The sequence below is a fragment of the Galleria mellonella genome, unplaced genomic scaffold, assembly GCF_026898425.1.
Source record: "Galleria mellonella isolate WM207_F2 unplaced genomic scaffold, CSIRO_AGI_GalMel_v1 utg200, whole genome shotgun sequence".
NCBI classification, from domain to species: domain Eukaryota; kingdom Metazoa; phylum Arthropoda; class Insecta; order Lepidoptera; family Pyralidae; genus Galleria; species Galleria mellonella.
The window spans coordinates 2,186,377-2,201,353 of record NW_026442034.1 but is presented as its reverse complement, the minus strand read 5'-3'; the positions used below and the strand labels follow the sequence as shown (position 1 = coordinate 2,201,353).

The following is a 14,977-nucleotide window of genomic DNA, read 5'->3' as shown; positions in this document are numbered from 1 at the left end:
TCAATTTCGTTTTTTAACTCAAAATTACCGTTTTTGCCAAAACAGAAGTCGGTGTTTTTTTTTTCGTTAAATAAAATAAAATATATTAATTTTGATTATTTTCATTAACCTTCAAGAACCCTTGTTACTAGTCGAGGGTCCTCGGCTGTTCCGTCTAACTCCAGAGGCGTTTAACCGCGTTTAATATAACCCGTCATCGCGCACCATTCCGCATCGCTTTGATACGTTAACGCCAATGCTGTCACTCATGGGTGTGAATGTGCCTATTGGGATCATTTATCAAAATTTAATTAATATCTAAGATGTACCTCGAATTTGAGTTATATATCTATTTTATATATGCCTATATATATATGTGTAATGAAAATTTTATGAATTTACTATGTTTTGTTATTGTCGACAATTATTTCGATTTCATCCGGAACTCTTATATATCTTTTTTATTTATTCTTTTACACATATTAAAACATGTCTACAGGGTAGACTTAATGCCTTATAGCGTTCCCTATCAGTCAACAGTTACATTTAACAGAGAGAGAGTAAATGGCGGTTCTTTGATCTGACAAAATTAAAATGTAAAAAAAAAAAAAAATATTTGATAGATAATAACTTTTTAGACCTTAGAGTATTGAGGTTTGTGATGCGCTATTTTGTATATCTTTGATTGTATTTTCTGCTGAATGTATTTGTTATTAAAATCTTTAACAAACAATTTATTTAAACAGTAAAAACATAAAGATCTCTCAGTGAGACATTGTAAGAACTAAATTAGTTTAATTGTATAGTCTCAATCTTAAAAAAAAAAAAAAAAACTGTTACAGGTTGTCTGTAAGAGATTGCTTTTAGTGATAAGGCCGCCTTTTGTATATGCACATTCTGTATAAATACTCCTTGTGTACATCTCTACTGTGCGCAATAAAGAGTTTATTATTATCAATATTTCAATTTCAAATCCAATAGTTTAATCAAATAATACCAATTTGATATTTTTCCATAATTGCGTACACACAGACTGACGCAACAGTTTGGGATTGCTATATTACACAACGCCTGTATTAATTTTACTACTTTATAAAAAAATATTCTATAATAATATATTATTTCATTAAAACCTTCAGCATAATACATTATAATTTTAACAAGCTATTTGCAAAATGCAACTTATACCCATTAGATTTAATAGCCATCCTAAAAATCTTATCATGTAATCTCCATTTAATTATTTAAGCTTATCAATAAAACTCGAACTATTTACTAAACTTACCTAATCCTAATCAAGTACTTGTCTATAGTAGTATAAATATTTAACACCAAGAAATATCTCTTCCAGCTTACGCAACGCAGTGGGAGGAGCTACTTAACGAGCAGTTGGCAGTACTGGCCCAGTCGAGGGACCTCGTCGCCGAGTTCAGAGCTAAGATGCAACAGGAGGAACACATCTCGCGCCGCATACAGCCGCCGCGACATCACTAGCCGCCCACTGACCGGCACACACACGGCTGCCCATTCACGTACAGAAAGCGTTTGGCTCTACGGACTAGTATCCAGGGCCGTAAAACACTTTAAAAAAAAAAACAGAGCGTGCGTGCCGCCATGTAGCGTTGGTGTTTGCGAAACGATTGGACCTTTGTAAGTAGGTGATATTATTTAAATTAATTTGCAAATATTTTGAGTCGCGAATACAGGGGTTTTATGTTCAGTTTTGGCTATAAATATGTACAGATAAAATAGTGTATGTGATCTGTAATACTTTCGGAGGCGAAGGAAATGCGTTTTCGGTTCTCCTAATTTAGAATCTCGCTAGTTTGGGTTATTTGTAAAGTGATCTCTAAATCATGACAATTAGGATGGTATTTTGTATGTACGCATCGACGCTACGTGCGCGCACGCATCTGCGGACTCGGCTGACAATATGGCGGCGGAATGTCAGGTCACAACTTGAAAGTAAATCATTGTTTATTGTGTGTAAAAACTACATAATCAGTATTGAAATTTAAATGTTCATATTTTAATTGTGGAGTGAAAGTGTCGTAGCTGGCCTACTCTTGAATATACCTTTCAATAAATATGAATTACTCTGGAATTATTTGGATCGTTCCCCCAAGTTGTGACAGCGGTTTTTTTTTGTTACGAGAAAATATTTTGCTACATGTAAAGCTTAGTATAACAATTGACATTATTGGTGTAACGTGTGCCGTCGTGTTATTACGAAACGATAGACTGTTTATTGTAGTGTGTGTTGAAAGCACAAAGTCCCGTTGTTTTTTTTTTTTACATCGAAACGGGCGTACGAATACGTGCCGTAGGTGATTACTAATTGTCCTTTGTTAATTTACAATTACTACGACAAATAGTAGGCGCCTACTTAATCTCGTGTAAATTGTAGAAACGCAGTGAGGTGCGATTATTTTTTAATTTATATAGTTTTTTTTTTCTTTCGTCATTAACATTGTGAACCTATTTCTCGATGCATTTAACGTTTGCTGAAGGCCTACTTATAAATTGTAGATATTTTGTATTGAACGGGAGATTTGCAAGTACAAAATGATGGTGACCTCGTTCCCAAGTGATGTTATGACTTTATTTTGCATTACGGTTTAGGCATTCGTAAAAGAGAAATACTCGTAACGTTGTGAGGATATTGTTTGTCGGTTGAATATTTGGTAATAAATGTACGCTGGCCCATTCCGCGGTGTACGGCGGTGCTTCTGAAGCGAGTCGACATCCGCGCGGAACGTTCCGAGCGTTAGATTTTAGCATTTGTTGTATAACATATCTTTTGCCTTATAAATCGCTTGTTATTACTGTTATTAGACGTTGCTTACATATTACCACAGATAGAACATCAAATCTGTTGACAGCTGTCAACAGTATTGGCGGCAAAATCATGATTTGTCTATGGCCCTTTTCTGTATCTAAAGTTTTGTGATATTTTCCACCTACTATATTGTATAAGGGTCATAAATGGAGGAACAAACATCGTTATCTTGCCAATAATAATCCTTCAGGGTTTGGAATTATTTAGACAAGCGTCCTGCCCATCTTTTTTATTTCTCTACAATTAGACAAGGATGGATGATTACCAATTTACTTTCGTCACTAACGGTACTCTATCTGCTGATGTAAAATTAAAAAGTATTTGCGAGAGATTAAATTCATTCCATGGTTGAGATTAGAATTGATATAAGTTTCGAATCAGTTTGTATTAGTGTACAGTTAGTTAAAATGTTGGACTGGTCTACATGTCTAGGACTGGCCCATTTTTTTTTTCGATATTTGCTGATTTTAATTTAGCGGCGTTGCAGTTTGTCCTCAGCGTGGTTTCAAGCATTGGCATGTAAGATTACGATTGGTTTCAACAAAGCGTTATGATGTTATATGATACGTAATTAATATTGTTTCTAACATTTCGCCATGTCTCTAACAACTAATATACATATAAAATTTTGCATGATTATGATCATAGTCTACTTGACACAATTTGTTACGGCCAAGAAACTTAAATCAGTTTTAGATTGCATCGTAAATACAAGATTGATGATAATAAATTTGGCTTTGAAAGACTTTGAATGAAAGATGTGATTTAGACAAGAGGCAAACGAATCTATTTGTAGATGTCATAACCTTCAAGAAAGCATATTCCTTTTTAAAAGGCCGGCAGCACACCTGCAATGCCTCTGGTGTTGCGGGTGATCACGGGTGGCGGTTGTCACTTACCATCAGGTGAGCCGCTTACTCGTTTGCCCCCTGTGTTATTAAAAAAAAAAAAAGATATGTTTATGTTACCCCACGTAAGGGTAACATCTTATTTTTTTCTCATGGTGCAAGGTACTATATTTCAATGTATGTACAAATAGATTAATATGCCATTTGTTGAGAGAGTCACGATAGCTCGCTGTTTAGCGTCTCTTTCTTTCGCCTATTCCTGTGTAATGTCTCTACTGTGGTTGCCAGTCGTGTAAGCGAGATAGAAGATATACGAAATATACTGCTACTTCATATTTATTGGCGTCAATTATGCATTCACGAAGGGGTCTTAATTTGATTAGAAAGTGTCATACTCGGTCACGGCTGTGCGTGCCACTGTTGTGCTGACGTTTTGTCATGTAATGGCCATGCGTATGTCATGTGACGACATATTGATTGGATTTTTTAGCTTACAATGGCTGTGTAGTAACAACGTTCGATTGAGGGAAAATATGGATGCTAGCTTAGACTTTTAATCATGAGCCGCTGAGATAAATTTCTATACGTTTATTTGTCTCGTAAATAGTAATAAATAATTTATTTTTATTCTTTATCATGTCATAAAAACTTTTCATCTCATCAAAAAATCGTAAAACGTGATCATTTTTTTTTATTAAAAAGATAAAAAAAAACGTAAAACTACTTAAAAGACTTTAAATGTTAGTGCCCGGTACTGTTCTAACACATGTTTTGTTTAATGTAACTTTTTAAATGTAATAATTTTTTAAGGTGATTTAAAATGAGTTACAATTATAGATCTTATAATTTTAGATGGAGCGTCCACTGTAGAAAGGTGTCAAAAATATAATTTTATATGAAGCGTTCAGTGTAGAAAGGTCCAAAAAAAAAAAAACGCTTAGACAATTGTTGGCCGACTCGAATTTTTTTACCAAAATGCGCTGTAAAGTAGTGATTGTGAAATTGTGCTGTTCCTATTTATTACAGATACTGACGAATGCTATGTGTGATCTGTGACACAAATTCCATTTACACAGGAATGAAAAATTGGGTCTCTTTTTGGCGAAGCAATTGTAGAGGGACACTCCATCTATATATTATTAATGTATTACAATGTACAATAAGATATCTCAGCTGTAAACTTAACATATGTAAATTATATTTCGGTGCTTGGTTGTTGATGTTACTGTTCTGACAATGTTACAATAGCTTGGACGTTATTATGACTCATTTTAAATAATCTTTAAAATTATAACTGTAAAAAAAAGCGTTGTCATTCAAAATGTTTGTATGTGACTTAATAAAGAGTTTACAATTTGTACAATATAATAAAGTTTTATATTTGAACACCAGGAGTTTTTGGTTCTCGCGTGGTGCTAACAGTAAGAAACCTCGCCTGATTATTGACCTATCTACGATACCACGAAGCCTATATGCAATCAAATAGTTTTGTTAAATTATTTAGATTTAATAACAAAACTATTTTATTTCACGCCTTCTAGAAACCTTCATTGTCACAGTGAGCCAGTGGCGGACTGAGGGGCGGAATGGGCGGCCCTCTCCGGACCACTGGTCCTGGGGGGGCGGGCTCCAAAACGACTCCATTTTCTATGTATGTTCATTTATATCTAATTTTATATCCACTTCCAAGATTTTAACTAAATGAACATAAATACTTATATAATATATGTGAGTTTATATTATTACATCAACTTCTTAAACAGGGGGCTTCATTTAGCTTTGCCGCCCCTGGCCTTTGGTGGGCTTAGTCCGTCCCTGCAGTGATCAGAAGCGAAGTTTTGTCGTAGTCAATGGAGGTTTGATGAAAAATACTCTGGTTTCTATAGGTCATTACGCCTATTCAGATCCCGAGCCTGTCGCTGTATTTAGACTTATTTTATGGTAACTATGTATACTATAGCTTATGGAGATATTAGGTAGTGCTTACTAATAAATATTGAATCGGTACTCTGCATCAGAGTCACTGTCTGCGCCGGTGTTTGATTGTACTGAACGAAATATATGTTAAACATTAACGCCATATATTGTATGTTTACTTTCCAAATGCCACATGCCAACCGTTCGATCCCAATTTTTGACATCACGGGATTTTGGTTAACAAAATAATTTGTCAGTAACGAATATCAGTGTTTTTTTTTATGTTTATCGCGTTATCTGTTTGAACTTAACGTGACGTCATTACAGGTAATACTAATCTAGTTTGTCTACGTTAACATGGCACGTCCTTCCAACTTTTTACTTCAATATGTGTAACCTTATACGAGGTGGTGCTCTGTATGTATTCGTGAGATAATATCTTTAATAGCGGTCCAGCAAGAGGAATATATTCCTCGGTCGAAACCCTTGTAATATTTTAATGTAATATTTACAATTTTTTTTTTTTTGGATTTTGGGGCGTTCTATGTTAACGTAACGTAATAATAAATGTTATATTAGGCTGTGAGAGTACTAAATTAAAAATAGCTATGAAATGATTTTTTTTTATGTATAGTAGACCGCCATTTCAAAGATCGGCGGTTATTTTCCAAAATTACTTTGTATTTGTAAAAACAGTGCGACTGTTTTTTTTTTTTTTTTTTTTTACTGTAAGAAGTGAGAATATCGAAAATGGGCTAATGTTAGCAAAAACTTTACAGAAATATTTCTTTGAGATATTTCTATGTATTAGTTGAAGATATGTGTATTATATTTATTTTCTATTTTGTACAAGCATTAATAATCACTCTGATAAAATGTATAAAGAATCTATCTAATTTCTTGACAAATTATTTTGTTGACGACTTAACTAACCTCTCACAAGAATGGTAAACGAATATTGGTAGCTACTCTATTTCGTATGTATGAGAAAGAATAAGACACCGAATATTGCTGTCTCGTTTAATCTCATGTATGTGGTAGCGAAAACGTATCGGTAGATTCGTTTGCCATTTGTCTGTAGGTGGTGTTATCGACAATGAGCGGTTTAAACACGATTATTTACAATTAATATTTTCTGTTTGTTACATTATGGCCGAGGGTTTCAGGACATTCAATCGTGGCGGTTGTAAGGTAAACGTTTGTAAGATAATCAATATTGTATTAAATATTATATTTTTTTTGCCCTGATTAAAATGAATTCGGCCCTGTATAGTGGTTTTGTGTTAAAATGACAAGTGTCGGAGGCGAGGTGCGGCGGGCGCGGTCGCCCTAGTTGTCTAGTTGAAATGCTTTATTATAAACATATTTTAACATCGCACATAATAAATTAATCAAAATTGTTGTTTTGTTTCATTTCTAAATCCTACATGATTATAGCATAGCATAATTAAACAACATAATAAACTCGTAACTAATTTATAAGAGGCTTGTTTGAATCGAAGCATTTGGCATTCCATTGTTTTTGTCGGCCCTAATGGGAGATAGGCATGACAGATATGTATGGATGTATGTATAATAAACTCTTATAATTGGATTATAATTTCTACTGACCATTCATAATTATAACTTATACGAGATGATATGGATTACTTCATCTATATAGAAATTACATTATGTTCGTTTGTTAATGATTTTCTTTGAATGTAAAAATTCATTTGAAAGTTTTATTCAAGTCTCGTCAAATTTCTGCTGCAGGTAAAAATCATAAAAAGGAAGTTTGTTGATGTTTGCTATGTTTGCTTTAAAAGGTAAAAATTTTATATATTTTTTTTGATGGGTGAAAATGGTACGGTAACCCCGCCTGCGCTAACGGGATACGCTGGCGGAGCACCAATGAAAGGTGATAGATGAGAATGAAAACAGGCCAGTTAGCCCATCATGATGAATTCATCAGGAATTAACCATGATAGTTTCCAGGGGGAACCGCGAGCTCGACCTGTTTGGGTATATTGCTAGCAATGGGATTCTCAGTCTCCATTACTAACAATCCCTTTCCCCTCAAAAAATTTATATTTATAAAATGATAAACAAATTGAGTTAATACACTTTATTTTGTACTGGTAACACCATTGGAGTGTTCTGCATATAAATAAGAGTAAAATAAAAAGGAAGACTACAATAATTTAGGGAGACAATACAAAATAGTACTTGATTAGTACTTATCACTGGAAATAATCTATAATTATGCAGTGTTTGACGAAAAACAAATCCCTTATAAATATTTCATTTGTTCCATTTGTTTTTGAATTAAGATAACTAGTAATTTTTTTTTAATACAACTTAGAATGTCAAACAAGCTGACGGCCCTCCTGATGGAAAGTGGTAACCGTCGCCTATACACATGAGCAGTACCATGGACATAACAGAGTATACTGTTTCGCCCATGATACCCCCATGCGTTGCCATTCTTGAGGACTCAGATGTTATTCCTCTGTACCCTGTAAATTCACACCATATCCCACCCTTCAAACCGAAACACAGCCATGCAAACACAACTGGTTCACGGTTGAAACACGAATGGGACAGAGGTACCCAAGCAATCAACTTTTGTAAAAAGTCTCTCCCTCTGGTAAATTATTTTAATTGTAATTATCTTAATTCAAAAAGAAATAGCCAAAGTAGAAATAGATCAGTTGTTATTAAGTGATAACACTTGGATTTTCAAAGATTTGTTTGAAAAATTTAATATGTACAACAGTAGAAGTGTTCTCACTCTGTACAGATGTATTCCAAATTACTCCAAATGCCAACAATAAAAAAAATTGCTTAGTACAGTCAGCACCAGAAGTCGACCAACACTGGGATATTATTATGATTCTGCTATTGTCGACAATTGAGTATTAGCTAATTTTTAATTTCTCAAGTCCATTTAGTTTTTATGTATGAAATATATTTGATTGTTGCAGGGATTTTCGGAATTTGGATATTTTCATTGATTTTTGTATGTTACTGATTCTACCTTGGTTTATACAACAATATATATATATATATATATATATATATATATATATATATTAGAGTGGCTATTTATAAATATATATCTATATAAACATAGGAAACAACTAGTTTGTATATATTATATAAAAGCTACTTTACGTTATCCATTTATCTCGAGTAAATGGGTAATATAAATTGTCTTTTTTTACATATTTGTTACTGATCCAACACAATTACTGAATCTTAATTATATTAACACAACAAATTATTATAACAATAAAATACATATCTATACAAATATACATGAGAAATAAATAACTTTATCACAGCGTTTCAAATGATTCTTCAAAATAAATAGGCACAATACGATTTTCTTTGGTTAGTTTTAAATTGAGAAAAAAAATACACTCAAGGCGTGTTTCATAACACACTTAGTACAAATTGTGCACTTTAAATACACACTCGAACAAATACAGTCAATATTTGACAACAGTATTTTTATTATAAGAACAATAACTCATAGTGAAAATGTCCTTGTTAAAATTAAAAATGGATTCTAATTGCTTCAGAATGACAGCACCATATCGTCATAGTCGTAGAATACTGACGGATCTGACAAAGATTACATATAAAGATCCGTCAGTATTCTACGACTATGACGATATCTAAAGTGCTAGTAGATATAAAATAACAATAACAGGGAATATAATACAAAACGATAAAGTAAGATACCTATCTTGCTTTCCAAAAGACTGGTAAGTTTTGGTTTTGTATTAGGCTAACAAATTTCCAAGAAAAATTATTTTATACGAGTATTTCAAAGGTCCTTTCTTCTTTCCGAGGGTATCGTAAGAGACGAATAAGGGAATTCATTGGTCGAAGGACGGGTAGCACAATCCCTAATAAAACATCACTAAAGCCTAACTACGGTTTCCAGCCCGTCTGTCAAGCGTGGCAACGACTGGCAAGACCCCGCAAGAGGGGGAGCCTGGAGTAAAAAAAAAATTAATGACCGTATTGGATATAAAACAACAAATTTTCAAACTTTTTTACTGTCGATTTGAAAGTTCAAAGTCTTAGCCAAATAAGTAATTCATGTATATAATATATTTTAGTCCATTTCAATAATTTAATAATTCTAGTAATGTAATTACTAACTTTTTAAATCTGGATTTTGCTTTTAAATAATAACAATACAGTACGACTCGTGGTAGTTATTTTTCAACAATTTTAATAATAATTCATTTCAATCTACGATCTTACCTGAAGCAATCTCTTAAGATGGACGGAAATCCATTTTTTAAATAATAAAATATAAAACACTGAGGCGTTTTCATACTTGTCATTATTTGAATAGTTAACAAATTAAGAATTGATTTAACACTTTCACAAATGCCTGCCTGCAGGCAACTGTAACATAAAATGGAAGTAAGTATTGATTTGTTTATATAAATACTAGTTATGTACATAAATTAAACAGGGATTATTTACAAGAGTCCTTATTTACAAAATATTTTGTCAACGCAATAAGCATAAGTTTTCTAACAAGCAGATCATTATTAGGTTTGATTTACACGCTCACTACATACAAGTTTTAAGAGTTACACGTGGCAAATGCTGAAGCGTGAATTACAATTGGTATGGAGACTATTGCTGCAGTTTCTACTATTTGAGCACAAAAACCGCATTGACATGTTTATATTTGTGCGCGCTTGCCGAGTTCTGGCAATTGTATAAACCCAGCATTAAATAAAAAAATTGCATACAATCAACTAAGACATATATACAAAAATGCACTTATTTGTATATAAATTAAGTTTGTGCTCATTTCACGATATTAAAAAGAGACTTAAGTTTAAGAAGTACCAATATTTTCATACATATATATTAGTTTTCTATTATGTTGTAATTTATACATTAAAATGCATTGTTGCTAAAATTTGAGCACCAAATACAATAATAAAACACCATACTTCCTATAAAATAGGCCACTCCTTCCTTTCCCGTGGGTGTCGTGAGAGGCGACTAAGGGAGGGCGAGGGATAGGCAGCAGCGCCCCTCTTAAAACATCTCTAAAGCCTAATTGCTGTTGCCGACCCGCCTGCCAAGCGTGGCAACTACTGGCAAATTCCCCTAAGGGGGAGGCTTATGTTCAGCAGTGGACAGATGATGATACTTTCTATAGTTCGCCTTGGTCATTGAGAACTAGCAGACAAAGGCATACGCCTGTGAGGTTTTGTATGAAACATCTAAATTAAACCTCTCAGTGGTAAAGGCAGTATATGGAGGAGGCCTATGTTTTTAATAGTGGACAGTTACTAGCTAATACGATGATGGTCTAACTTAAACCTAAGTATTAAGTACAAGGTCATAGTATGTCATCGTCGAATGCTTCAGTAAGTATGTGCGGCTCGCCGATCGCGGGCACCATATGCGAATATTCGCTTGTCGCCCACAGATACAGGTTCAATGTGCGCTCAGTACATTGCGCTATAAACCTGTAAATATTTTTTAAATTTTATTTTATTTTATACAAAAATCCACAGCTCTTAAAAATACAACTTACATGCTAACTCTCTTATGAATACAGCCAATAACGGATTTTATTTATACAAACAAAAATTATAATTCCAAAGCAAGGTAGGCAAGTTAGAGTGGGTGTATTCAGGTAATATGAGTGCATGGGGGGAAGGGATTGTTAGTAATGGGGTCTAATAGACCCATTACTAGCAATATACCCTCTCAGGTCGACCTCCACGCGGTTCCTCCTGGAAACCATCATGTTTAATTCTTGTCGAATTCAACATAGTGGATCAATTAACCTGCATTCATTCTCACCTACCATCTTCCACTCGTGCCTTGTCGGTGTATACAGATAGCGCGGGCGGGGTTACCAATCCATTTTCATCCATTAAAATATATAAGTGCATGTATGAAAGAAACTATGTATAAATAATGAGTGTCCATAAAGTCAGGTTACGTTAATATATTTTATGTTTATTGGCGTTGGATGAATTGCAAATATGAATCGTTCTAGGATCATACTAAACGACGACCCTTCATTAAGTGACAATTTTAGAGCTTCGTAGTTTTATCATAAAAGTAATTTAAAACACGAATGTTTATCAAACAAAACTCTGCTTAACTGATAAAAATACGAATTTAAGAAGTTATTTAAAAAAAACAAATGCGATTGTGGCAAAAACCAGTTATTTCGATTTAAATACTAAAGTACTAATTCGATTTTGATAAAATTTCTATGTCACCAATCTGTCAGTGATATACTTACTTTCGGATAAAACAAGAAGTTTCCAATTGTCTTCCACCATCCACTTTTTTTTTAATTAAAAATTAAAATAACAGCTGATATAACAAACGGCATAACTTACAAAGTTGCATTAAATAGTTTGGTAAGAATTTGACAAGGTCATAAAACACAATTGCTACATTCCCAGCTGGTTAAACTCACCTCACAAAAGGCCTGACGTCACCCTCATTGGCCGTCTGTAAGTGTTGATAATACAGGTGACGATGTTGCTTAGCGATGATCACTGGGGGATAACCAGCCTGCATCAGGAGAAGGTTCATGAGGAGCCGCGACGTTCGTCCGTTGCCATCTATGAATGGGTGTATGTGGACTAATTTATAGTGAGCTAATGCAGCATATCTGAAATGATATATAATTTTAAATTTGGTATTTGGATTTTATTTAGATTTTTTTTATATTAGCTAGACATGTGATGGTACAAGAAATGCTTGCAGAAGTAAGATTCAGTGTGAGTTAGAAATTCAGGAGGTAGGTGAACTAATTGCCTCCATGTCGGCTAAAAATAAATTTATTTATTTATACTTTTGCAAACACCAAAATAGACATATTTTAAAGTGTGCAATTTAAAAGTATTTATCATAAAATACCCAATTTTTTTTTCATTTAACAATATTAAACCCTTGCTTCAAGCATGTGTAGCTATAAAAAGAAAAAGAAGTAACAAAATAAATAGAAAGCATCACAAACCTTACTGGATGAAGATCTAAAGCATCTTCTGAATTTAGCCATTCTAAAAATTGGGCCATCAATTGCTGTATCTCTGATGGTCCTGGTGGTATGTGGCCACCCACATACACCTGAGTTCTTCTAAACTGTCCTCCTTCTATAGGATCCACATGCCCTAGCACCCGTTTGTGGATCTCTAGTATATCCCCCATAGTGATACCTCGTAACCTATACAACAATGTCGAGTTTATATATTTCATAGCTGCATCTAGCCCAAGAATCTCATTATGTTCATCTATACTCTTCCCTGAAACAGCTATTCGTGTCTCCAATATGCTCCTTGTCTGTTGCAAAGTCATAGTATTACCTTCAATGCCCACTGTGTGATATATGTGCTGGAAATAGGCTTCTTTTTTTGCTCTACGTAATGCAGAGTTATTTTCCGGTATAGAGAGCAAGGCATCTCTCTTGTCATCAATCTTTCTCAGCATTTCCCTGTCTAAATTCTCTACAATGCTTGCTGTTCGCTGCCTGTTCATTAAGGCGCCAGTGTGTTCTGGGAAATTTGATAAGGCCAATGTGTAGAGCTGATCTGCCTTTACAATATCCTTTTGCGTATCCTCTAGGAACTCCCCATAGTGGTTCAATATATCAGCATGCTTTGGAGACAGTGCAAATGCATGTTGGAAGAGTTTCATTGCCTTGTCTGCCTTACCATTTCTTTTCATTTCTAATGCTGCGTTGAGAGACACTACTGCCTCGGAATCTCTGGCTTTATCTTGTTTTTTTGGATTATTATTTATTGGAGAAATTTCTTCAAATGGTTCTAAGTGATTCCCATACAATCCCATTGGTATGGGAGAGAACGGCCTGATAAGTTTGACTTCATAATACAATAATTTATGTAAAGAGATAACAACAGCCAACGTACACACCACACTGGATAGCATTAGAACGGTTTTACACTTGTCCAAAATCATTTTTGTGTTAGAATGGTTTTGATTACACTTCATCGTCTCTGTATCGGTGGGCCTACCTAGTAATAGCATTATTGTTTCGATCAACACATATGTTCACAGATAAACTTTTCGCTCTAATCACTGACAATAATTTAAATTGCATTATGTATTGCAATAAATATTTCTAAACAGTGAAAACATACAAATAACGTGAGACCACGTAAGGCCACTGCTGTGACGTTTGAGTTTTTTTTTTTTTTTTTTAGTACGTTTGTTCCGTTTGGAACAGGCTAAGGTCGGAGACCATGCTGCCTAGTCTTCAAAAAGATAATTTGTCTGGAATTTTATTTTTCTAATGTCGCTTCAATTATTGTCATAATCTTCAATATTTCATTTGTCAAATCCGGTAAGTACATTTTCATAAATATCTTTTCTTGAGTTTTCTTAAACCAGTGGATTTATCAAATTAAAAATAAATAATTATAAAAAATCATTGTCTTGCAATTCAATAAAAGTATTCTTATAGCTCCTTGAATGTTGTAGTAATATAAGTGAAAATAGCTTTGAAACAAGAAGGAAATCTTAAGAGAAGCGGGATTGAGTGCGGGATATTTTCGGGTTTTTTGAAGATAATCCTAAGTTCGTCAAACATAATGTGTCTTTGAATGACAAATTCAGAGCAATCAAAAAAAAGGTGATGTAGAGATTGGGCTGTATTTGAGTTACACCATGTGCATGATGGGGAAGCGATCATGCCCATTCGGTGCAGGTGTTCGTTGAAATGTCCGTGGCCGATTCGTAATCTACAAATATTGGTGTAAAATTTTCTGTTTGTGTCCTTTCCTTTGCAGAACCACGTTTTTCCAATACGCCAATTAATTTTGCGGTACCATTTGCCTTTAGTCTGTAATATTTGAGTCCAATGCTCCTCCCATTTAGTTGTAACGATTTTATGTATTCCAATACTACAATCTGAATAACAAAGGGGTAAATCTTGAACACGAGCAGCACTTGAATTAATAATTTTAGCCAAAGTGTCTACTTGTTCATTCCCAAACACTCCAATATGTGAAGGGGTCCAGATGAAGATAATATCTTTTCCATATATAGTACAGAGATGATAATATTTATTACGAATTTCTTGAATTAAGTAGTTTGATGATGAAATGAATGTGTTATTTTTTAATGCCATAAGAACACTCATACTATCTGTAATTATAATCCATTTCGAATATAGTACCTGTTTTTCTATGTATTCTAATGCTAAAAATATAGCTTTTGCTTCTGCTGTGTAAATACTAGCCAAAGTTGAAATTTTATAACCGTGACCAAATCTATTTGACAAATCGTAAAAAGCCACTGAAGTGCTAAGTGCATTTTTGGAACCATCTGTATATATCTGCCTGTAGTCAATAAATTCTGATAAAGTCTCATACATATCGTG

General features: G+C 33.9%; 2 protein-coding genes across 6 annotated transcripts in view; one reads left to right on the top strand and one right to left on the bottom strand.

Moving 5' to 3' along the window:
• LOC113516450 (kinesin-like protein Klp10A) overlaps nucleotides 1-6,983 on the top strand; it is an 82,533-nt gene extending 75,550 nt beyond the window's left edge. For all 5 annotated transcript variants that reach the window (XM_052894283.1, XM_052894284.1, XM_052894286.1 and 2 more), the window contains one exon: nucleotides 1,331-6,983. In XM_052894283.1, coding sequence (XP_052750243.1) covers nucleotides 1,331-1,473 — 143 coding nt within the window. In that variant the 3' untranslated portion in view covers nucleotides 1,474-6,983. The remainder of the gene's footprint in view (nucleotides 1-1,330) is intronic.
• A 692-nt stretch (nucleotides 6,984-7,675) lies between these two features.
• On the bottom strand, nucleotides 7,676-13,767 carry LOC113516462 (protein adenylyltransferase Fic). The gene is made up of 3 exons (XM_026900879.3): nucleotides 12,596-13,767; nucleotides 12,050-12,247; nucleotides 7,676-11,078 (listed from the first exon to the last, which is right to left on the bottom strand). The coding sequence occupies exons 1-3, from the start codon at nucleotides 13,621-13,623 to the stop codon at nucleotides 10,949-10,951; spliced, it is 1,356 nt and encodes a 451-aa protein (XP_026756680.2). The 5' UTR covers nucleotides 13,624-13,767; the 3' UTR covers nucleotides 7,676-10,948.
• Nucleotides 13,768-14,977: the final 1,210 nt, after the last annotated feature.

Excerpts from the sequence above, each read along its gene's own strand:
- LOC113516462 (XM_026900879.3), bottom strand. The coding sequence starts at position 13,623 with ATGCTATTACTAGGTAGGCCCACCGATACAGAGACGATGAAGTGTAAT. Across the intron at positions 12,248-12,595 it reads TTAGATCTTCATCCAGTAAG|ATATGCTGCATTAGCTCACT; the intron begins GTTTGTGATGCT and ends ATATCATTTCAG. Across the intron at positions 11,079-12,049 it reads GACGTCAGGCCTTTTGTGAG|GTTTATAGCGCAATGTACTG; the intron begins GTGAGTTTAACC and ends AAATATTTACAG.